Raw genomic sequence first — 26,505 nt, 5'->3', positions numbered from 1 at the left:
ATTGGACACTGAAGCAGCAGCAGCAGGTCTTTTATAGTTCAGAGAGGGAGGAACAGGCCGATGGACACTACTGGAGGCTGGGGAACTCAGGTGGTGATCCAAGAAAGCTGTAAAAGAAGAATTTATGGGAATGCTGAGTGAAGGCTACATCTTTCACAAGTACTCACTTGATAACAAATGTATACCTGGAACATCAGATATATCAGGAGGAGGAATGGGTGGTAAATGAGATGCATGGGTCAGGGTCCCACCAGGGACATTTACTCAAGCACTTGCATTGTCATCCATGGAAAATGAGTAGTCAGCACCTTTCCTACTAGAAGTAACCCCCAAAACAAGAGTACTCACTGAAGGAGAAATGAAGGAGAAATGAGCACTCATGTGACAGCTCACACCCTTAACAATGCCTTTGGTCTTGTTTTATTCCCTTACTATGATGTGGAAAAACAAACCACAAAAACAATAACAAAATATACAAAAAGCAAAAATACCCAGGGAACGTTCAGTGGAGGAGAGCAGCTAGATGTCCATTCTAGAAGACAAAGAAAAAATGCCAGGTGATGGCAGGTGAGTGAGGCATATTGCCCCACTCCCACTCCCTAACCCAACAGTTAACCATCTCATTACCAAGTCCAATGACCATTTCCAAATTGTGATAGAGGATACTCCTATATAAAAGGCTCTGATTTATATTTTCATAGGCACAAGGTTTCTTACAGCTTAAGAATAACAAACCTATTGCTGTTTAAAGTTTGCAAAACTCTGAATGCTTCTTTCAAATGCACTTTGTTTTGCTTCGGGGTAGATAACTTCAACAATATTCTAAAACCACATGCTTATCAACAAACAACTCAAATTCACCTTGAATCTCAAAGCTGTAACAACACTAAAATTATCACCCAACAAGAGAACTAAATTCACTTAGCACCTGCATTATCCACACCATAAGACCAAAATCCCTTGAACAATACTGTGGAGTCATTAGTAACTCTAATTTTCCAAAAAAAAATTATTTCTGGCATTACCAATAAACCTGAAGCTCACACAATGAACTTCCAACAAAACGGCTGTACCCTTATCACTTCTGCACCTTCGTTGCATAAACGTTTCCACTCTCTATTTATAACACCAACTATAACTTTTCAAAATAGTTACCGTATATCTCCACGCATAAGACGACCTTTAAATCGTAAAATTCACCCCTAAAAATTTGGGGTCACCTTATACTACCATTCTAAAAATCAAATCTTGAATTCTAAGTGATGTTTATCAGTAGGCTAGCCTCGGCCTTGGTGCGATCCACCGACATACAAAGAAAGATTCACATTATAAGATAAACTGACAATAAAGGTAATAAAACCATTTTTACCTTATATATTATTGGCATATCTTCATCATAAATAGCCTATTCAAGGAATAATTCCATATCAATGAAATAAACTTTTAGCTATGTGAGGCCAGCCAGCTGACAAAATGTAAATATCAAGTTATGGTTGTGCTCACAGCAACCTTTATCTTTCAGTAACATAATTACAGTAGTAATAACATTTAGGATAACATAATATTCTTTTTTCATTGAAAATTCTGGCTGTTTATAAAACAATTCAGTCATAAGAATGATAATTGTGTACGATAATCATCATGCTTTATCATATTTTTGTTAGGGGTTGCTTATGATTGGTGATGAAATGTAAACAAAACAATGGTTTCCCTTCTGGTGACGTATGTAGGAAAAACATGATATAGAATTGACTTTGTCATTTCATTTGTATAGGAAAAACACGATATAGAATCGACTTTGTCATTTCGTTTATATAGAAAAAACATGATATGGAATCAACTTTGTCATTTCGTTTAACGTATATACTCATTAACGCACAATCTCGCACACCGTCCAACCCCCCAAATTTTCACCCATAAAATTTTTTATCATGTATCTCGTGTATCATGCAAGTTCCTCTTTTGAGAGACCAGATTGCTATGGACAAACCTCTTTTACCCCATCTCTTTATCCCGTCTTCTAGTTAAGTTAAAAGAAGTAAAAGCTAATGATAAAGGTATCGTTAGTTACGTTATACTTGAGCCATAAACAACCGACCACGAAACAACTGTTTTGCTATCGGTCTAGGCCATGGCTATAAGTTAAGTATACCTTAGTTTAACCAGACCACTGAGCTGATTAACAGCTCTCCTAGAGAGGGCTGGCCCGAAGGATTAGATTTATTTTACGTGGCTAAGAACCAATTGGTTACTTAGCAACGGGATCTACAGCTTATTGTGGAATCCGAACCACATTATACCGAGAAATGAATTTCTATCACCAGAAATAAATTTCTCTAATTCTTCATTGGCCGGTTGGAGATTCGAACATGGGCCCAGCAGAGTGCTAGCCAAGAACGATACCCTCCTGTACAATGAGGAACTGGCTGTGGCTATGAACAAGTGAATCGTATGACAACAGCTGTTTAGCTTGCATTTCGACCATCGTACGCTAGTAAACAATTACTGTAGTTATGTTACAAGTGATGTTAAGTAGAATAGGACTGATGTATATTTTACATTATACCGTTGTTTGCTATGGAGAAAAGAACACAAGGAAATATACTGCTAAATTTAAGCTGCAAGTTGTAGCTGAAGCTGAGAAAACAATGTTCAAGCACTAATGACTATAAACTATTGTGCATCTGCAACATGGATGAAACTCCTAAACTTAGATATGACATCAAATGCGACCGTACACAATATTGGAGAGAAAAATATTTTAATCAAAACTACTGGGCATGAAAGAACACATTTTACTGTTGTTTTAACATGTATGGCAAATGGGACAAAACCTTCTTCCACGGTTATCTTTAAAAGGAAACTGAACTGATGCCAAAACAAAAATTCCCGGAAGGTATCACTGTCCACATTCACGAGTACAGTATAATTTGTTAAAAGATCCATGGAAAAGATGTATATTGTTATGTTTGTATTTTATAATACGATACTACATGAATATTTACATATGCTAATTTTATATTTCATGTATGATGCGACCCCCTTAAAATTAGCTTCAAAACTGGGTCTTCAAAAGTCGCATGATACGCAAGTATATACGGTATTTTGAATTTCTAAGGATACAGTAAGTAAAACAGCATTTGTAATAACATCATCTTTACAAAACCAATATTTCACAAGATACCTGTTATTGCAAAGGCTAGCCTATACACAGATGGTTTAGTAATTTAGCAGTCGTCTTATACTAAAGATATGTGGTAATTCATGAAAATCTGTCATAATTTTTTACCTCGTCTTATCTAAAGGTCATCTTATATACAAAAATATACAGTATTTATCTTGTGCACAACACTTTATATTAATACCTCTACAGCATTAGAAAATAAATGCAATGTTTAAATAAAAATCCTTACCTTGACTGTCGGAACTAACATTCAATAACAAAACCACACACAAAAATACAAAGAATTCAATGCCATTATTAATTCCAAATGAAACTACAAAGAAATTAACAGATAATACAACAAAAGATGAAAAATCTGTGAACTAAATTTTAGTTATGTTCTTACTTCCCTGGACAGGAACTACAGTATATGCAAAATGTAACAAATTTTACATACAAAAGTCAGAAAGTACCTAATGACTGCTATTAGGTAGCTACTCAGTTCAAATGATGTTATTCACTTTCATACAGTAAAGATATAAAGGTTTGCATTCATGAAGAAACACAACTGGGAAATAATACTGAACAATAACATGTAATAACATACCTGAAATATGCAGAATTTATTGGAGAATTATGTTCTAGAGAGTAAAGGCAACTCTTCTGTGATTTCAAGCTCCTTACATCCCACACTTTCATGGTTCGGTCAACTGAAGCACTTATTATGTAATTTGAGTTGCTGTAAAAAGAATATTTCAGTACTTGGTACAGTAATGTCAAAAAGTGGGTAAGACAGGCTACATTATAAACATTAAACAGCTATTTCCCTTTGAAGACAGTGTTTCTAATCATGTTTACACTTGTCATTTGCATTCTGGGCTAGTCTGGTATTTCTCTGATGTCAGAATCCATGTACAGTAATCCCTCAATTATCCAGATCTTAATTATCCAACAGCAGTGGGCCAGCAGCATAAGATATATAGTCGTCCCTTGCCATACCGTGGTTCACTCATCGCGGTCTCACTGCATCGCGGATTTTTCAATTTATTATATCTAAATTTGCATCACAGATTTTTCTCCATACAGTATCAGGATTTTGAAGTATTTATTATTTTTATTTTTGTGCTAAAATAAATATTTTCTACCCTAAAATTTGTATTTTCATGACTGAACATAATTTTTATAAAAAAATTATTTACTAATTTTCAAATATTAATATTAATGTAAACAGCAAAAAATAAATAGAATGCTAAATTAAAATCCCACAAAACCACAAAATAACTTACCAATGTACATAAACACCCCTGTTTATTACCAATGTACATAAACACCTCTCTCTCTCTCTCTCTCTCTCTCTCTCTCTCTCTCTCTCTCTCTCTCTCTCTGTACACCCTTTTAAGGAAAAAACTGCAAAATTTCAATAAAACTTTTTTGGTCACGTAGTTGCTTGTTTCGTCCTCAAGGAGTTACCTTCCATGGTCTACCAGAGCTCCATGGTGATCCAACAAGTATCAAAGAATTCTCTTCTAGTTGGTCTTTTTGGCCAGGTATTGTGTCGTAATGATTAACATTATAACACATGTGGGAGTATATAATGGACTCAAAGATAAGAGGGCACTTCCCTTATCTTCAGTGAAGCTGAACCCAGTTTTTCCAACGTCAAAGGAACCTGCAAGAAAGAGAAGTGACTATTGTGCATGAGCATTCGCCCTCTTGTTTACAACTGGGCTGTTAAAGACCAAGGAGCCATTAACTCTCTTTGGTTTGTAGCAAACAGTTCACGTCATTACCAGCGCTCCGAAAAAATTAAACTTTTCTCCGTTTTCATTATCGAGGATCATGGAAACATCAAAAATAGCAAGATAAGTGCTTAATATTAAGTAAACATAAAAAAATAGCAAGTTAAGTGCTATTATTAAGTTCCAGTTAAAAGTTTTAGTTTTAAACTTTGAAAGTGATAATTTCTTTGTGAAAGCCGGAACCAGGCTCGTTGATTGCTACCTAGTTTTGTAGAGCGAAAATTGTTTTAAATTATAACTACTGTAAATGTTTTTACTAAACAAAATGTTTCACAGCTTATCATTAATATAGAAAATCCTATCAGAATATATAGTGCAGCAGATTGCTGTAAAAATCGTTCAGATAGTGAAACAAGCATGAAATTTGGCACAAACATTCCTAAGACTACGCTCTCTTAGAAAAGGGCGCTGGCCACCAGAAAATCCAAGATGGCGGCTATTTTTCAAAATGGCCGCCATCTATGTTGAGATTCACTGGTTTGGGAGCATCTATTGGATGGAATATGCCAGTTTTTTTTTTTTAAACCTCGACTTTTAGGTTATAAAAATGTTCCATACCACACATTTTATTGAAAACCATTACTAAATGAATTGTAACCAAGATGGCGTACAAAATGGTTGCCATAAAAGTTTTTTCTTCTATCCACAGCGCTAGCAGACATAGAGACCAACTGTTTTTATTTAATGGTATATTCATGTGATCAGACAGTTTAACTAATATGCTATTTTCAACTGAAATAGTAATGGTATGGTCACATACAACATTGTGTCTAAGACTGTAACCATAAAAGAAAAGAAGAGAAATACGGACTAAACGCAACCAATCTATGTATAGGTCTCTCAACCTACACCTTTGAAAAATTCGAGGATAAGAAGGTAGGCATAGCATGACACGTTGGATGCTCAAGCTAGATTATCTACTGAAGAGAGGGCAATATTTATCTAGACTTCACATTTGCAAGTGCACAGAGCTGTGCAGGGAAGACCCAGCTTGTAGCACTTGCACCTTTCCCGACAGCCTGCTTTGCATCCACATTTGGTAAGCTGTTGGCAACTCTTGGCTAAGGGCGAGTTGGTTGTCCAGAGGACTTGCCATGCTTCACCAGACTTTTGCCATCCCCACTCAGCAGGGTTCTCTGGCTGTGGCTGACACTGGGTGGCCTGCCCCCACACACAACCAGCCTGGTACGCAGCACGCTTGGTGTGTTGGAGGAGAGCTCCTGGTTGGTGGAATGGCCTCATATGCCCTTTGTTTTCTGGCAAACATATCAAGTCTAGCCTCATCCACAGTGCCAGCAGTGCTGGATCTTTCATACATAAGTATGACAAACCTCTCCAGGACCTTCAGGTCACTCTCTTCCACTCTGAGAGGGTAGTGACTCAGTTTGGAGAACACAGTGGAGGCCTCTGGAAAGATGTTCCATGTCTGCCAGGCGGTCTTCTTGCCCTTGCTCCGAAGGCTGACACTGTATCACAGCCTGTGAACGCATGGAAGAAGAGCATGCCATTCACCTTCTCCTGGCCCAGAGAGTTGCACAGGTCATGCACAGCAATCCAGCGCAGGCTCTGGCCTTGGCCAAATGCCACCCATAGCTTCTCTAGCCCTAGATTGTGGAGAGTGGAGAAAGCACTGACTGCAACGACAAGAACATCTGTGTCATTTGCTTTAACCGTGATGGTCTTGGCTCCATGTTCTGTGGCATATTTGGCATGCAGAAAGATGCGGGTGTCAGCTTCCTCATGAGAGCACTTTTCCAGTCCCTGAAGACTAGCCTCATGAGTGCTGAGGACAGCAGACCCTTTCGTGGCAATGACAACATTTGTGGCAGACATCTGGGCAACTTTGTCTGCCAGGAACTGGAACAACTCTGTCTTGTTGGCATCGTGTCTTAGGAAATTGCGCCAGTTGGATGGAATTGTGTTCTTGTCTGTCACCTTGCGCCTTCCTCCTTGACCACGTTGGAGCCTGGTCTCAGCTTTGAGGCTGGATGTATTGTATACATCAAATACAAGATGTGATGATGTGTACTTGCTGCTATAGGATTGTATCACAGGCAAGAAGTCGCAAAGTGCATAGCCCTCAAAGGTCTTTCCTTTCTTTGGTGGCAAGGCATGGACCAAAGCTGATCCATCTACAATGAGGACATCAGTCTTTGGTTCTTTGTCTTCTAGTGTAACATGACTCTCCAGGACCGAGGTCAGCTGAGACTTCTGACATGTGTACAGCCTACCACCCTCACTAAGGGAAGCTGGGAATGTTTGATTCTCGTGCTGGAAGAATTCCTGCAGATCACATTCACGGCTCTGACAGGATATAAATAGCTTTGAGAAAAGCTGGCAATCCTCCTTCAGAAGTTTCTGCTTTGACTGTTCTACAGGAGCAGCTTCTTGCCTGAAGAAGTCAGTTCTGTTCTTCTTTATCGGCTCATAGAAGGAGACTGCATTGTTTGCCAAAGAGTCTGAAAACTTCTGAAATTTAGTGCGGCCTCTGTCAAGGTGTGTCTGTAGAAGTTCTGCTGAGCTAGGGTGGGCAATGTCTTTGTTGTCAATGGAATACAGATCCTGGCTCTCTTCCTGAAAAGGACTTCCCAAGTGTTGCAAAGCCAATGACAGCTTGCTGACTCTCTCCAAGAATGTCTTCTGCGCATGAGGTGTTTGTTCATGGTGTGTTGTCTGCTCATTAGACTCCTTACTTTGAACCTCTGTTTCGTATGCAGACACCAAGCGGATGATCTCTGGGCCAGCCACCATCCATCTTCTGAGTGCTGACGGATCTTCAGTCAGCCCAATGGCTCCGCCATCAGCCTTTATAAAGGCATTGGTCTGCTCATGAGCTTGGTCAAGAGCCATTGCTGAGAACTGGTGACTGGTCTTGTGCACAACAAAGTTGCCAGCCTTGAACTCCTTGTGCAACTCTGGGTGTGAACTCTCTAGGGTAAGCATGTCCCTGAGGTGAATAGGCAGCCAACGAGCATAGTTTGTATTATTGTTGGAAAAGAAGTAGGGTATCAGCTCATGCAATGCCTGGCAGTAGAGGACAAAATTGGCCTCACGGAAGGACATGACTGGTTCGGCGCAGTTTTGCACGACTAGTCTCAGTGTTGCTGGTCTGGTCATTGGATTGTCGCTTTCTTGCACGGTCCAGTTTAGTGTTGTTAAACAACAAGCGACAGTTCACATGGTATTTTGCTGCATTTTTCCTGAGAGTGGCCTCTATGCCATCACCTTCATCCAGCCTTGCTGGATCCATTATCAGTGGCATTTCATTAATTTCACTGAACATGGGAATGTTCCTTGCCAGCATTGTGTACCCATCATGGTCTAGGACATGATGACTTGGAGGTGATGTCAAGTGCTCACCTCTTTGTCCTTCTGACAAAGACAACACAAACTCCAGTTTGTTTTTCTACTGCTCAATATTGGATTGGCATCACATTCTGCCATGATTTCACTTTTGATTAAGGCCGAGGGTTATCCTTTTACCACCTTAAACAAAGCACACATTCCTGTATGGGATTCAACTAGGTTCGGTCTCCCTACACCTAGCCCGATCATTCATCCAGTGCCATTTAAGTCCCGTGTGATCTGTACACCATCCGGGTAAGTACATGAACCATCATGTACAGCCCCATACCCTTGGCTCGGCTCTCCCGCTGGCACATCCTGTCTATTCAGGTGCGGCTATCTAACTATAGCTGGTCTGGGGCTGTTAGAAAGCATTTGGGACACTAAACTAAACTATACTACAACTACTAGTCTAAGACTACAGGATTAGTAAAGCTGGATTAGCTGGCACTGAACCCCATGCTGAGTTACACAGCAGTGATGTCACCAGTGTGCCCTGGTTGTGTGCAGACATACACTCTTTTACATTTATTAATTTTCCTTCAAAATTGATGAGTTATTCGAAAGAGATGGCCTCATTAGGATCTAAAACCACAGAAACCAAGATCCATGCTTAAAACGATAATTGTTGAACGGGCATTATTTCTCATTATAATTATTGTTTCTACCTTTTCTTGGCAGCCATATAGCCCCATATTTAAAGGTAAACTGTACTGGGAAGCTACAGAAACATAATATTCACAAGAAATAGTATGGAAGAGCTTTACCATATTGCTAGAAGCAAATACATGCCATTCTAGTGAAAAATTAGCCAAAATCTGTCGATACTGGCCGCCATCTTGGAATTTGGCGCCATATTAAATTTTTTGCGTGGCCAGCGCCCTTTTTCTGATAGAGGAACTTTAAAGAGCACTTGTGCAAAATTTCATGCTTGTTTCACTATCTGAACGATTCTTATGAAATATGCAATTATCTGCTGCACTAATATGACGTCTACAATAATCTAGGCAGTAAGTGAGAATAACTTAGTTTAGATTAATAGTGGATGTTGTCTGTAGCCCATGTCCTTTGATTAGCGTACATATCCTTAAGTGGCCTAGCTTAGACCAAGGACCCTAGGATCAGAGAATAACAGGATCTGGGCAAAATAAAATGAAAGCCTACAATAAAGTTACGTAGTAGTATACTGTAAATTTTTTCATTTTATATAAGCCTGTCTGCTTAAGCATGGGCTAATTAATCCAGGATTAGCCAAGGCATTACCTTATATCAAGTTAAGTGATAACTTTTTACAAAACATCCCCTTTTTGGACTAAATTGTTAGCCTAGACCATGTAACCTTGGCCTAGATGAAATAGTAATCTGTGTTGGATGAGCTGGCAACCTAGCCTTAAGACTACATACTAAGGTAATTGTGTTTTATGTAACCCATGCCCTTAAGTGTGAATTAAATACAGTGTAATCCAGATAAGGCAGTAGCCTAGATTAGAGTAAGTTATAGCCTGGCTATGAGGATAAACATTAGTGAGTTACTGTTTTATATAGTAGACCAAATAGCCTAGGATTGGATATAACCAACAACCTGGGTTAGACAAAAAAATAGTAGACTAACTATAACGTTACATATTAGTAAGTTTTCTGTTTTTATATAGCCTAGCCTGTACATTTAAGAGTGATCTATAATAATCTGGATTAGGAAATACCCTATACTAGCCTAGGTTAAGAAAGAACAAATAAGCCTACAATTATATATAAATGTAAGCAGGTTGAGACATACTCGGCAATAGTTGGTTCCTTTAATGTTGAGTAGATGGTTACAGATCAAGGGATGAGCCAGTACTGTCCTTGCCCAGACTCCGTGCAAAGAGATACACACAATCGGGAAAACATATCGTACAACATTAGGCTGAACATCCCTACACCTCCCCTCTAAGATTACAGCTCCACATTTAAAGCAAATAAAACATAAGCATTAATTTCTCCTTTCAATTGCAAAAACTAACAAAACTGGCAGAGGTAATAACACATAAAACAAAAGGAATTCAGCTATAACAAAGATAGTTCTTCGGACACCGCGCTGAAACATACGTCAAGGTAAACATGAGAAGAGGAACACTTATTAAACACAAATAAAACTAATTACTCTGTGATATAATCATTGTGCCATTGTGGAGGACGACGTACCCTAGCACTACTTCTCTCTCGGTTGGGTACTGGGTGAGTCTCCTCTGAGGTGGTGGGAGTAGGGTCTCCCTGAGGTGGTGTGGGTAGTAGGGATCTCAAATGCTTACGATTTCTTGTCGAAATTCTCCCGCTCCCATCCAACCTTATGCAATATTGGCGGTATCTTTTCTTTTCAATAACCACCCCGCTTCTATTCCAGGCTCGTGTGGTCACATCTTGGATAGCTACCCTCTCACCTATTTGTAGGGGGGAAAGATCCTTGGCTTTCTCATTGTACTTAAATGATATTCGTTGCTCAGCAACACTTCTTTCTTTCTCTCTTGCGGACAAGGTTTCTGACCAATGCTCGGTGACAAAATGATAACTTTTAAACATTGGCACCGAATCTCGAAGTTGGCGCCCCATGGCCAGCTGTGCGGGAGACTTATCTATACCACGTAGTGGTGTATTTCTATATTGCAATACTGCCTGAGCTACCTTATCACTGTCTAGCCTTCCATTAGGTAAAGCATTGCCCACTAACGTTCGTTTGGCGGTGCGCACAGCAGCTTCTGCCCGCCCATTGGACTGGGGATAGTGAGCAGACGACACTCTCATTGATACCCCCCACCTACCGAAGAAATGTTTCATTTCAATGCTCGTTAGATTCGTGCCCTCGTCCACTGATATTTCTTCAGGTGCACCCCACTGCATAAAATATCTTCTAAAAACTGGGATCAATCTCGCGGACGTAGTTTCGTTAGCGAAGAAATAAATTTCCATCCATCCGGTCAGTCGATCGGGCGTATACCATATAATGCCTCCCTGCTACTTGGAATAAATCAGCCACAGTTCTCTGAAACGGATATTCGGGTGGGGAGTATATATAATACTTTCCCTTTGTTGCGAAGGTGCCGCAACGTTGCAAGCATGACACCGTGCCCTGTAATTTGCTAAGTCACCTTCAATCCCAGGCCAATAAACCGCCTGTCGTGCTCTCCTGATCATGGAGTCAGTTGACTGATGACCCGAATGTAGATTGGTTGCGATGCGTGTACGTAATGCCTCCGGAACTACCAGACGAACATGTCCCTCATCATATGCATACGTGACTAATCCTGCAGTGACACTCAGTCTATCACGTACACTGAAAAAAGGTTTTAGGCAAGGCTCCACTTGAGACCTCGATGACGGCCAACCCCCTTCGTTGACACGTCGCTGCAATAGTAAATAATCCGGATCCTTATCTGCCTCCCCCCTTATGGTGGCCCAGTCCATAGTAATGACGTCATCCGCCAGTGATGACGTCATGGAGGCAATACAAACTTCGTTCATGAGTTCTTCCTCTTCTTCGTCTTTGACGGTAGTTTCACTGCGAATCACTGGGTATCTTGATAATGTATTGGCTGCCGAATTCTTCTTTCCTGGTATATATCTTACGGTAAAACTATATTGCATAGTTTTCTCCTTCAACCTTAGTAGTCTCGGGTTTGCAATGTCTTTCAGGCTCCTATCCCCAAAGAGTTTTACTAAAGGTCTATGGTCCGTGATTAAGATGAAATTTGGGCATCCCAATAAAAACAACCTCGATTTCCTAAGGCACCATACTACTGCAGCCGCTTCCCCCTCAATGACAGCATAGCCAGCCTCCGCCTCCGTCAGGTGCCTGCTGCCACATAATGCCAGTTTCCATCCCCCCTTACAACAAAAAGGGCATTGAAATCCTCGCAACTGCAGTATTGCTGCAATATAACAAACCCCATTCCTTCTCTGCACCAATCAGTAACAACAGCAGTGCGCCTTGTCTTATCATAATATGTCAGTCCGTCGACCAACATCTTGCAAATACTATCCCGGCTGCAACAAAACTATTTTGGAGGCGTTGGTCCCAATAAACTTTCCGATGGGGGGGACTTCTTGAGAAGGTCCCTGAATGGTTCCATTACTGGTGCTACAGCCACGAAAAGGTGCAATTTGGTTCACGAGCCCAAACCAAGATCTTATATCCGTGATCGTTGGGCTGGCAGGCATGGGGAAGTTCTTGATGGCACTCATACGCTCATTAGAAGGTCTATAATTATCCCAATCCAGTTCGTACCCCACAAACTCTACCTGTCTTTGACAAAATCGGAATTTATCCGGTTTAGCATAATCCCATTCTCTCCACATAATTGCAAAAATCAAAAAGTATGCCAAAAGGCTCCTCGACACTGTCGTCATATAACAATACGTCATCTATGCACTTGTACTTCCTATGTACATCAATGATGACGTCATCGAACCTTTTCGTGTATGCATCGGGGGCCGAGCAATGACCCATAAGTGTTCGACAATACTGGTATCTCCCCCATGGTGTAATAAACGTTGTCAATTGTCGGCTTTCCTCATCTAACGGCACCTGGTGGAATCCTGCATAGGCATCAACTACAGTTTTATATGTACGAAGTGGCACACTTGAGACCATATCAAAAGGAGCACATGTGTGATGTGTTTCTCGTTTGCAATTCTTATTAAGCTCTTGATAGTCCACGGTCCTTCGTGGTTTACCATTTTTCTTTGTTACTACTACCATCCTGGCACACCAGTCCGTAGCTATACCTGCAGGGACCTCTCTAATTACCCCTAATTTGACATCTTCATCAAGCTGAGCCTTAACATTGGCCTCCCAATGCTTAGGAACTGGTATGGGCGTATGACATGCATGAGGGGTGGCACCTTCCCTCAGGTGAATGTGGTGAGGGGCTCCTTTCATCATCGGCAAAGGGTTTCTTGAAACGTTGAAAGTAGTCTTTGCAAAACGTTGCAGCAGCCAGTCCCTCAGCCTAGGGACATTTTCCTCCGTGGCAGGGTATGGCATCTCACGCTCACGACCAACATCCCCTGCCCGTGAGCGACCATTTTCTTCGTGCGTCTGGTGGGGGTTAGTCGACACAGGGGGTTTCTGAGTGACGTCATGCACGGTAGCAACAGTATGATGGGAAAACTTTGCATGCACTAGGCCTAGTGATTTACACACTCCCAAGGACATATAAAAATGAGTAGCACCTTGCACAACAATAACACTAGTGCTAATACTATCCTTTTCTGCGGATTCATAAATTTCACATTTGCGTAACAGTTTCTGCACAGTATTGAAATTTTCATGATCCTGTAGGATTTCTTGCTTAAGTCCCACATTGCTTAAACCACTTGTTATCCGCTGAACTAACACAAAATCATTCAGATCAGCACGGCAGTGAGGACATTTAAACCCACAATCTAAGGCCAATTGTTGGGACCTGTGCACAAAGGATTTCGCGGTTTCTTGGTCGCCTTGTTGCGCTGAAAAAAACTTGTCCCACGCCACTGCCTTATTAATGGACTTCGTTGTAATCTCCTCCAGTTTGTCAAATGCCTCAGAGGACGTTAATGAGTTCCACTGAGCCTCTGAGTGTGTTGCATCTATAGCCATCCTTAGTTTCTCATCGCAGTTTAACCGTATACTTTCCTAAGGCCAGCCAATCGCTCATAGAGCGGCACCATTCTCGAAAACTGCTTTGTGTCATCTCATAGCTACACTTATCAGGGAACATCGCCTTAACACCTGCCGAGGCTGATCCATGTGGCCTTCCTTGAGCCATGAGGCCAACCAAAGCCTGTAACAAGTCCTGTCCCTCGTTGCGCCGGTGTGCCGGTGTTGCATTCCTGCTTGCAGTGCCCCTGGGGGAACGTCTTGCTGTGCCCCTGGGTGTACTGTGAGGGCCTCGTCTTAGCATCTTGTAGGTCCTGCTGTAGAAAGAGAATCACTGCGCCATGTAAGCAGGTTGAGACATACTTGGCAATAGTTGGTTCCTTTAATGTTGAGTAGATGGTTACAGATCAAGGGATGAGCCAGTACTGTCCTTGCCCGGACTCCGTGCAAAGAGATACACACAACCGGGAAAACATATCGTACAACATTAGGCTGAACATCCCTACAATAAACAGTATCATAGGCTCAATAAAACAACCAAGTTTTATATGACTTGGTAGCCTATCTGTATGGCTACATATTAGTAGGATCTTATTTAGCCTATGTCCGTAAAGGTGACATAAACCTAGAACAGGCAGTAGCCTAACCAGATTAAGTAGGAACTCCTTTTTAAGGAATATCCTACTATTAGCCTAAAACAGCAATGGCCAAATATCAGATGCAAGGATAGTCTCGGCCACATAAAACAGAAAACCAGATTATAAAAGGATTATTTTCTGAATAGTTTATATCCTTAAGTTTTAAATAAGCTTAGAATAGGCAGTGGCCTACAATAGGTTAAGTGGGTACCTTCTAAGAAACCCTCTATTCTTAGCTTAATGTAGATTATACTAGAAGCATTAACCTAAGCTATATAAAACAGTAGCTTAGGTTAGTTAAACAAATTAGTTCATAGCGGTTAGTCTGAATGGCATGACAACTAGAATTAAAAATTTCACACTGCCATTCCAAAAGGACTAACAGTGTATGTTGAATCTATATTTTTTATTATTCAATGTTAACTTGTAATTTGTGCAGTATTATTTGGTATCAAAATTGTTCAACATTGTTTGTATTAAGAGGTACTTATTTACCAAGATTAGTTTGTATTTTTGTGTATGACTTAACATCTGTAATCATTGTTGACGGGAATGGTCCCTTTTAGTAACCTGCCTCAAGTACACCTTCCTTGTATTACGAAATCTTGCCGTGACGCTCGAAGCCGTGGCCATGGAGAGGAGCGTACATTTCGGTGCCCAGAACCCGGGATTTCTTTGGTTGTATGCATAATCCCAACCCTGATAAATACGACAAGATGAAGGAAGGAAAGCTGAAGAAGAGCCGGTCTGCCGCCCGTGGATGGGTGACCCGTTCGTCGAATGCACTGATGGATTTGCTTGGCGATCGAGAACTGAGCAGAGTAGAACTGCAAGATGCTGTGGCTGACTGATCGACGTCTAGCTCATTTGGATGGAGTGCAGTCTGCCTTGGAGCTAGAAATTGGTGACTCACAGGACTTAGAAGAAGACACTGAGTATGCTGATACGTTTCAGCCAGCGTCAGGTAAGGGTTCCCAGAATACAGGCTGCCCAAAGGTTATTAGCCCTGGAGAAACTTGAGAAGCCACCAAGTGAGAGTGGGTCTGCGGATTCTTTAGGCCAATGTAATGTGCGACTGCCTAAATTAGAATTACCTAAGTTTAGTGGAGTTTTGACTGAATGGCAGTCATTTTGGGACAGATTTGTGGCATTAGTAGATGATTTTGATATCACCATTATTAGTAAATTCTGTTATTTACAGTCACTGTTAGAAGGGGAGGCAAAATCAGTAATACAGGGATATTCCCAGACTAGTGCTAATTACCCCATAGCCTGTAAAATGTTAAAGGAATGGTTTGGTAGGCCTGAGCATATTATTTTTGCACATATTCAGGACCTTCTTGGTATCACTATGCCTGCTAAGAATCCTAGTTCTAGAAATGTTTCCCCTTTGCGGAAATTACAGGATGAACTTTTAACACATGTACGTAGTTTAGAGGCATTAGGAGTGGATGGTAACCAGTATGGGGTATTTATGAAGCCTGTTATCCTGTCTTGATTGCCTCCTGACATTCATTTGGAGTGGTCCAGAGAAGGATCTGGACATGAAAGGGACCTTGATTGGTTATTGAATTTCTTGTAGAGAGAAATACAGCGCCGAGAAAGGTCAGATTCATTTAAGGATATCAATGCAGTAAAGACTGATAACCATAGTGTTGAATCTGAGAAAAGAAGTAAATTTCAGGGTTCTGCCTCTGCTCTTCAGACCTCTTCGGAGGTGTCCTTTTATAAGTGTATGTTTTGTGGTAAAAATCACAAGAGTGAAAATTGTTTTGGTATCTTGAAACTTTCCATTGCTGAATGTGAAGAGGCCATTTGGAGTCCTAAACTGTGTTTCAGATGTTTGGAAAAAGGTCACATTTCCAGAGGTTGCCAGTCAAAATGTATAAAGTGTAAGAGAAAACATAATGTTTTATGCTGCACTGGCAATAAGACTAAAGTGTGTAATAAGAATGATCAAAATGTAAGTGGTGCTATGTCTCAGGATAATATTAATGAAAATGTAACTCATGCTGGGATAGCTCATTGGGGAAAAAGGGTATATGTGAAGCTACACTACTATTTGACACAGGATCTGAAAGGTTTTATGTTTCCAGTAAATTTGTAAAAAGGGTAAGGCCTAAGTGGATAACTTCTGAGTACATATCATTTTCTTCATTTGGAGGAGGTAAAGCTTCCAAGAGTAACCAATGTAATGTGTATGAGATGAGTTTAGTTGGTTATAAGGGTGAGAGTCATTCTTTAATGGCAGCTGAAGTACCTGACATTTGCACACCATTGTTCCGCCCTATTGTTCCTGATGAGGAGGTAATGGCATTTTCTAAATTGCAATTAGCAGATGATTACATGAACAACCGCTCTGTAAATGTTGATATTTTGGTAGGCCTAAATGCCTATTGGAGATTTATGGTACCTAATAAAACTGTACAATCTAAAAATTTAGTAGCTCAGGAATCTGTGTTTGGGTGGGTTTTGTCAGGGTCTTGTAATATTCCTCTGGACAGAGTAAGTGTAACTTCCCAGCTTTTATGTATAAATAATGTATCAGAGACTGATTTACATAAATTTTGGGATCTTGAATCTGTGGGAATCTCTTCAAAAGAAGCTGTATCCAATGAATTTTCATCCAGTACTGTTTTACAGAAATTTTCTGATAATGTAAAGTTTATTGATGGTAGGTATGAAGTGTCTTTACCATGGAAATCTGATGTTGCTAAACAGAGTTTGAAAAATAATGAAAAGCTAGCACGTAATAGGTTGGAAATTTAAATTTGAAATTTGTTAAAACTCCTGGTTTAAGGGAAAGGTATGATGAGGTTTTTGAAGAATATGAAAAAGATGACATTCTTGAGGAAGTGCCACTTTCTGAGATTTCTAGTGTATATCCTGTTTATTACTTACTGCATCGTCCTGTTAGCCGTGAGAGTAGTAATTCTACCAAGGTAAGACCTGTTTTCGATGCTTCAACTGTAAGTTATAATGGTATTTCTTTGAATGACTGTTTGGAATGTGGACCTTCTCTCAATCCTGATCTTGTTGAAGTGTTGATACGACTTAGAAGATGGAGGGTAGCTTTAACAGCAGACATAACTAAAGCTTTCCTTCAAATCAAGGTGCAGAGGGAAGACCAAAATGTTCACAGGTTTTTGTGGCAAAATAAGGGCACTGTCCGTGTAATGAGGCTTGTTCGTGTTTCCTTTGGTAATAAGAGTAGCCCATTCTTGTTGAATGCTACAATTAAACATCATTTAAAGTCATATCCTAATTCTGAAGTAGTTGACAAACTGAATTGTAATCTGTATGTGGATGATTGGCTGTCGGGAGCTGACAGTATTACTGAAGCTTGTGTAAAATTTGATAAAGCCTGTAAGATTATGTCTGAAGCTGGTATGTCTTTATCTAAATGGAATTCAAATTGTAAGAGTTTAACAGATAAATTTAAAGAAAACCTTAATGACTGTTGTGGAAGTAAATCTATAAAAATCCTGGGTATGCAGCGGGTTTCTACTCATGATTATTTTTCATTTAGTGAAGTAAATGTTGGGTCTCAGATGGGTGTGGTGTCCACTAAGAGAAGTGTTCTCAGCCTAATAGCCAGCTGTTTTGATCCTCTTGGACTTGTTAGCCCATTTGTTGTGTTTGCCAAAATTCTTTTTCAGGATGTATAGAGAATTGGACTTAAATGGGATGATGTGTTACCTGAAGAGTTGCATTGTAAATTTCAAAGGTGGTTAAGGGGTTTTGAGAAACTTGGCTCAAGGAAGGTTCAGTGATGTTACTTTGAGGATCTTTCATGGAAAGACCTAACAGGTTTAGAGCTTCATTCCTTTGGGGATGCATCTGAAAAGGGATATGGTGCTTGTGTATATTTGAGAGTTCCTTTGCAGGATGGTTCCTTTAAAGCTTCCCTTGTTATGAGCAGAGGTAAGGTAGCTCCTATAAAGAAGGTCTCACTGCCTCGTTTGGAGTTGTTAGGGGCAATGCTTAGTGCCCGGCTTCTAGTTTTTGTCAAATCTGCCCTTCGTTTTAAGGAAGATGTAATTTCATGTTGCTGGACAGACTCTACAGTTGCACTGTCCTGGATAAAAGGAGACCCTAGAGGATGGAAACCATTTGTAGCAAATCAAGTTGTGGAAATTCAGAGCTTAACATCACCTGATTGTTGGTATCATTGCCCAGGAAAGGATAACCCTACTGACCTCATTTCTAGAGGATTGTTTGCTGAACACCTTGTAGCTTCAGATCTTTGGTTGGTAGGCCCCCCAGTGGCTTCAAGAGTGAGTCTTTGTCTTTGCTTCAACCTGAACAGTTAAGGATTTCATTAAGGGATGAAGGTTCTGAGGAAAATGTAGTAGCTTGTATAACTGTGGATTCATTTTCCCAAGTATTTGAATTTTCTAGATGGAGTACCATATTTGACGGCATATAAGACGCACTTTTTTAATCAAAAAATGGCCTAAAAAATCTCCCTGCGTCCTATGTACATAATGTAGGCTCAAAATTTAAGAATTTTGGCCGAAATTATACATGAAACGTCACATAGATGTTGTAGCCTAGCCTAACATTCGGTGTTATCCTAATAACCTATTAAAAACCAAGGTTTATTATAATTATTTATCATTATCACACTTACCATCACCGCAATTACTATTGCTAGTATTATAATCAATATCTACGTTGTTGTTATCGATATTTTCATTAAAATGTGTTAATATCATTATCGCCGTCTACAGCGCATCGCCACATTCCACATTTACAGACTTACAGTACGTGTGCTGCCACCTATTGGTGATTATCTCGAGAGCTTTACGGATAACAAGGCTGAAACGTAGTAAATTCCAGAGCTTGACTGCATACTTTTATAATATATAATGGATATATATAACATATATTACCGTAGGTAACATCTTTATTAATGTTTTTGTTGATTCTGCTGGTAAGAAACAATGTTTACAAATGAATGTTGCAATCTATTGGTAAACCTATGAGGTAGCTTTCAGCAGCAGACGAAACATTCGATCGTAGTAAATGGCTGATTGTATAATACATATTTTGATAAATATAAATATGGTAGATAAATTCTTTATTAATGTTTTTGTTGATTCTGTTGGTAAGAAACAATATGCATATGATAACCTAATACTACAGTTTTTACTTACCAAAATCATATGAGCATAGGCTAGGAAACATTTTTTTTTCCCTCAATGTCCTGCTGAAATTAGGGTGCGTCCTATGCAGACATGCGTCTTATAAGCCATCAATACGGTAAGTTTCAGAAAGCCCTTAATATAGTAGCTTCGACCTTAAGATTTATTAATAATTGCAAACCTCAATCTGTTATATGCTCTGGTCCTTTATCATATTGTGAATTAACTAAAGCTAAGACTAAATTGTACCTTTGTGTTCAAAGGGAAGCATATCCACTAGAATTTGAATCCCTGATTCAGGGTAGACCACTTCACAGGGGGAGCCCTTTAGTTAAATTAGATCCTTTTTCGGATAATGATGGTCTTTTGAGAATTAAAGGTCGCTTAGAATATTCGGATCTGTGTTATGAAAGCAAACATCCTATTATTCTTCCTTCTACTCATGTAGTGAAGACTTTAGTTTGTTTCCAACATGTTCTTCTGAAACACTCTGGCGTTTCTACCCTTGTGTCCACGTTGAGAAATGGTTATTGGATTGTGCGACTTCGAAGGATAGCCAAGACTGTGTGTAGAGAATGTGTAACTTGCCGCAGGTATGACTCCAAGGCTTGTAGTCAACCTGTAGCTCCTCTCCCTGAACTGAGAGTTAAATCAGCACCTCCCTTTTCTGTAACAGGATTAGATTTTTCTTGGCCATTGTTTTGTGTAGATTTGCCCTCCAAAAAATTCTATATTTTGCTTTTCACTTGTGCTGTCATTCGTTCTGTACACTTAGAACTCACTGATTCTCTCTCTATGCCGGATTGTCTCCTTGCCATCCGTAGATTTACAGCAAGACGTGGTCTTCCTTCAATTTTTTTATTCTGATAATGCAAAGACATTTGTTGGAGTTTCTCAGTTATTACAGCAACACTATGGCCCACTAGCTCCTCAGTGGAAATTTATTGTACCTCGTGCTCCTTGGTGGGGAAGTTGGTGGGAGCGTCTAGTTTGATCAGTTAAGTCTGCTCTGAAAAAGACATTGGGTGTCAAATGCCTATCTAGATGTGAATTGGAAACTACTCTTCATGAGGTTGAAGCTTGCATAATTCGAGACCTTTGACATTTGTGGGTGAGGAGGTGATACATCCAATCCATTGACCCCCTCACATTTTCTTATTGGCCGTACTGCGGGTGTCCAGCCAGAAGCTGTTGGGGAGCATTCTTCTTGTGTATCTTCTAAAGATTTATGTATGAGAGAGACTGCCCAGCAAAGACAGTTGGATAAGTTTTGGGAAATATGGAGTTCTGATTACATAAGAAATTTACCATGTGCCATTAAAGGTTTTGTATCTAAGTGTAATGTAAAGAAAGGTTCTGTGGTATTAGTCAAGGAAGATAATGTTCGTAGCTTGTCCTGTCAACTTGGTGTTATTATAGAAGTATATCCAGGTAAAGATGGTGTGATAAGAAGTGTTGATGTTAAAACTTCTAAAGGTATTATTAACAGACCAGTACAAAAATTGCATGATCTTGAGATTTCAAATGTTTTGGACACAGATGCCGAAGATAGTGTATCTTGTATTGTTTCCGAGGTAAATATTGAATCTCTGCCTAAACCTGTTTCTATTAATTCCGATCTGAATGCTGATGACTCTGATCCTGATATTTCACAATCCAGAGTTGAGCCTTTATCTTATACTCGCAGAGGGCGTTTGGTAAAAGCACCTGTGAAACTAGATTTATAACCTGTGTATGTGGTAAGAGTTTTCATAGGAGTAGCAGTGTACTCCTATGGTATGGCAGGAATGGCGCCTTTTAGTAACCTGCCTCAAGTACACCTTCCTTGTATTACGAAATCTTGCCGTGACGCTCGAAGCCATGGCCATTGAGAGGAGCGTACAGTGTATATGTAATACAGTCATATACAAATATGAAAACTAACCAAAACCTTAGAGGGTTTAAGTTAACATAGATATTTACTTAAATGTACAGTATTACAACTGCACACTTGTAATCGAGTTAACCTGTAATATGGAAACTACATGAGGAACTACAGGTGTGTCCCTCACTTAAAAACAATTAATACTAACTTGCTTCTAATAACTTGCTTTATATCACTACAGTTCAAGTGTTCCGTAGCAAATTCTCAGTTCACTTTTTGCCAGTGGGCATGGCCCATACCACCTGCCATGAGCATAGTCCTTGTAAAAAACTAGGAAAATTTCCTAGGCCATCAGATGTGAGCGAGACTTGTAGTATGCTCCTGGCAGCAAGTTTTAAGGACGAAACAGCTGCTTTTAAACTGTCTCGATGGGTCCTAGGGTTCAGTACGGGTGAGGAAGGGGGGAGATTATATCAGTCCCCAATTCCCCCCAGGTTAACCCGCGGAGGAAGTAGAGGAATCTTTAAATGGGGTTGACATTCTTACTAAAGAATATGAAGTGAACATTACCACTGAAATGGCCCTGCTGAACCCAGAAGGCTCAGAGACAAATTTTAGCTAGCCATGGGAGAAACCTTGCAGAAGAAATTCTACTCCCCATGCAGCTATTGTTGCTGTATAGGATCTTTCCCACAAAAGGGATACTAGGATCCACTTGACTCCAACTGAAAAGACTACATTTTTGGAGGGGTATAGAAACTTACCCAGGACTTGTGCCCCCTTGATTAACAGGCAGTTAAAGTTCAGTTGCTGAAGTTAAGTTAGACTGCACAAGCTCCCCCAAAAGGGATACACAGTTTGCTGGATTTGATCAATTCCGTAACGAAATTGAGTACCATCAAAGATGACCTTACCACAGAACGGCAATATATTAGGGACATGAAGCATGATTCCGAAAAGTAAAGTAAGTCGGCCATGTACACCCCAAAGTGTAAAAGTACTACATCCTGTAACTGAAAAGTGAGTGTGGATACAAATGCTGCCCAAACAAGGTCTAATGTTAGAATTCTGACTAGAAACAACAAAAGGGTCTGTTCGGAATACAGAACTTCAGATCAAAACATAATAAGAACTCCAATACTCACCCCTGTTTGTACTGATAATCTTTGGCAAGGCGCCTCAATGTGCATTTTCTCTCCCGATGGCAAGTATGTAATTACTGAGAGAAAACTATGATCAAAGTTGTACATGCAGAATTTACAAATGGCAGCATTCCCTAATACAGAATGGCACCTGGTACCATTTTCACCAGACATGGAGAAACCACTAACAGAAATGGTTTTCTTACCTGTGCCTATAGCATGAAAAGCTACAAAAATCACCCTTTACCATGTCAATGAAAAATGGATCTCTACTTCCATTCTGAATAAGACCAAAGTTGCTCACCAAGTAGTCCCAGCCTTCTGTCCCCTCACTTTCAAAATTATTAATCATGTGAAGACAGATTTTCAGAATTTGTAGTGACTAAAACAAGAGACAATGGCAGAATTAAAACCCATCTGCCACGGTCACCCCAGTTTGATAAAATTCCACCTAGGAATGGGCAAATCCCCCTTCACCAGGTCAAGGAAAAATGGATCTCTACTTCCATTTTGAATAAGACCCAAGTTGCTCATCAAGTAGCCCCAGCCTTCTGTCCCTTCACTTTCAAAATTATTAAACATGTGAAGACAGATTTTCAGAATTTGTAGTGAAATTCCACCATGGAATGGGCAACGCTACAACTCCTGTTTGAAAGGAAAAAGCTCCCTACGCAGCAGTTTGGGACCCCTATGAGAAGACTCTCAGAGGGGACAGCCTTGTCAAAATTTTATGCTAGGTTCCAACTCCTCAGTATTATAACCTCTGCCATCTTGCTGGAAGTTGCCACCAAAAAGGCTTCCAAAAGATTCCAGGATAATTTTTGCTGTTGAGGCCAAAAGTCGTATGAGAACCTCATGGGAAGCACTCTGTGACTTCCTACAATGGCACATAAAAGTGCGAATGGAAGCATTGGAGGTATCCATCACATCACTCTCCAATGTCACTGCATTATTACATTCTAACCCCTTCTGTAAGGACCTGTTTGAGGATTCTGTTGTGGCTCAACTCAATGAGCATGCCCGCCAACAGAATTGTACAGTGTATGCTCTTCTGGAAAAGGGGAATTCAGGAAACAAAGAACCCAAAGTTTCCCATCACCCAACCCCAAAAAAGGCTCGCTTTGATAAAAAATCACATAAGCCTTCAGTCACCCCTAAGAGTTTTCCTCAAAAAACAGGTAGGTGGTCAGAAGGGACAATTCCCTACAAAGGGGCAACAACAACAACAGCAAGGACATCCTATTTACAAGGTCCAAAAACCATCTTAAAGGGGGGGAAAAAGGAAAAGCAACAACTGGAATGTCTATCAAAGGCGACGGCAGAGGAAGAGGTAGATACTAATAAGAGTTGTATGGTTGGGGGTTGGCTTCGACGACATCACAGACAATGGAAGTTTTCCCCATAGAGGCACATCATTATCTATATGTGCAGAAAGGCCCTGTTAATGGGGCCCATAGAGAAACATGCATATGTTCGCCATCAAGTATGTCTCTTCAGTGTCCTCAAAAATGATTTTTTTCCTCTAAAAGAAGTGATCCTCAACCAGTCAGCATTGAACAAGAACACTGTTTAACAAAAGTTTCAGATAATTACCGTTGCCTATGTACGTTGAATCATTCCATAAGGGACTTGGACAGTTTCCATAGATCTGAAAGATACATACTGGAACGTCCCTATAGCCATTCCCTTCCGCCCCTTCCTTAGGTTCCAGATAGGGAAAGATAAGTACAGTGAACCCCCCGTATTTGCGGGAGATGTGTCCCACACCCCCCCACAAATAGCTGAAATCAGCGAATACTTAAAACCCCTCTAAAAACACTTAGAACTGCCCATTTTGACAGCTTAAACACAGACAAACCCTGTAAAAATGCATATACCTGAGTATTTTAATAGTTTTATCACAAAAAGTGCATTTATTTATTAAAATTATATGAAAAGACAGTAATTAGTGAATATTTCTCAGTGAAAAATATCGCGAATGGGCGAATTTTCCACGAATAATGGCTAAATATGTTCCACAGAGAAACCCGCGAATGCGTGAGTCCGCGAATCATGAGAACGCGAATACGGGGGTTTACTGTAGATTTAAAGTCATGCCCTTTGGGCTAAACATTGACTAAAGAATATTTAACAAAATTAGCAATGGTATTCATTCGAGAACTCAGACAAAAAGGAATACAACTAATAGCCTACCTAGACAACTGGTTGATCTGGGGCCCCACAAAAAAAGTGTTTAAAAAACCTAAGACCAATACAGTATAGCCCCCATACTTGTGGGGGATGTGTACCACACTCCCCTGCGAATAGCTAAAACCCACGAATACTTAGAACCCTTCTAAAAACACTTAGAACTGCCAATTTTGATAGTTCAAACACATACATAACAAACTAAAATGCTTATACAGGTATTATCCTACTTACGATGTGGTTAGGTTCCAAAAAAAACCATCGTTTGTTGGAAAAAACGTAAGAAATACTAAAACGTATCTCGAACATAGCCTAGCATGCACTAGGGTGTTCGGTGCCATGTACTGTCGACATATATGGTAGCCAGCCTACACTATAAAATGTAATCTTTACATACACAGTATAATTATTAATATCAGCTAATTCTGGAGGTTCATGCAAAGTGGCTTATGATAATTCAATACAAACTGAATAACAAACAAGAATTAGCTTAGCCTACACTATGGTATATTGTTTACATACATGGTAGCATAGCCTACATTATACTCTCCTCTATATTCACATATCATATTATACAAATGTCAACATAACGAATGTGCATCTTTTCCATGGATCTTTAAAAATGTGATGCCTTAATTCACTTTATCCAATAATATTGTATATATTCTTATACTGCTTTTATACTATAAATTGTGATCATAGCGATCAATGTTTTGGTTTGGAAATGTTTACATGGCGTTTATTTCGCTGCATTTAACTCAGTTCTGAGCGCTTTTCTTGCTTCTAGTTAGTGTAAATGTATCTCTAGATACTTAATTTATATGGGGCAAGGTTATTTTTCGTTATACGAAGTGTTTTTAAGTCGAAATATAGCTTAATTACGTCTCATTGTGAAATGAATTCATCTATTATTTTCGTTGGTAGATGATGATGGCTGTTTGGGGGTGTCTGTTTCGTGTAAAAAAAATTCAAGATTCTGTTTGCTATTTTCACTTGATTTCATCATAATACAAGCTTTACGTATTTATCGTTTATCTGCGTAAAAATAACAGCAATGTGTTCTTTCATGCATAGTAGTTTTGATTAAAATACTTTCTCTTCCATTTTAATTATGATTGAGTTTAATCTATGTTGCCGATGCACAATAATTTACAGTATAGTCGTCAGCAGCCTGAACATTGTTTTCTCAGCTTCAGCTACAACTTGCAGCTTAAATTTAGCAGTGTATTTCCTTGCCGATCTTTTATCCACACCGAATAAGGGTATAATGTAAAAATATATCAGTCCTATTCTACTTAACGTCAATTGTGCCATAACATACGGTAATTGTTTATTACCGTGCGATGGTTGAAATACCAGGTAAAAGGCTTTTGTTATCCAATTCAGTTATAAGCAAAAAACAGTTTCTTGATCGGTTGTTTATGGCTGTATGCATTTACGCAAGAGTATAACGTTACTAACGATACTTTAATCATTCTCTTTTACTTTTTTAACTAGAAGATAGGGTAAAGAGATGGAGGAAAAGTTGTCTATTGTAATCTGGTCTCTCTCACTGCCTGATAACGCTGCTGCCTGCGCCCGCGCGAAATTTAAAAATATTTTACAA

General features: G+C 39.8%; 1 protein-coding gene and 1 pseudogene across 1 annotated transcript in view; one reads left to right on the top strand and one right to left on the bottom strand.

Annotated features, from left to right (window-relative positions):
- LOC136850568 (DNA damage-binding protein 2-like) overlaps positions 1-26,505 on the bottom strand; it is a 336,700-nt gene that overhangs the window by 131,455 nt on the left and 178,740 nt on the right. The window contains exon 7 of the mRNA XM_067124193.1: positions 3,771-3,902. Coding sequence (XP_066980294.1) covers positions 3,771-3,902 — 132 coding nt within the window. The remainder of the gene's footprint in view (positions 1-3,770; positions 3,903-26,505) is intronic.
- Positions 15,243-16,666, top strand: LOC136850501 (uncharacterized; annotated as a pseudogene).

Source organism: Macrobrachium rosenbergii, chromosome 22, assembly GCF_040412425.1.
Source record: "Macrobrachium rosenbergii isolate ZJJX-2024 chromosome 22, ASM4041242v1, whole genome shotgun sequence".
NCBI lineage: Eukaryota > Metazoa > Arthropoda > Malacostraca > Decapoda > Palaemonidae > Macrobrachium > Macrobrachium rosenbergii.
The sequence above is the reverse complement of the archived record's forward strand: the minus strand, read 5'-3'. Positions and strand labels throughout refer to the sequence as shown.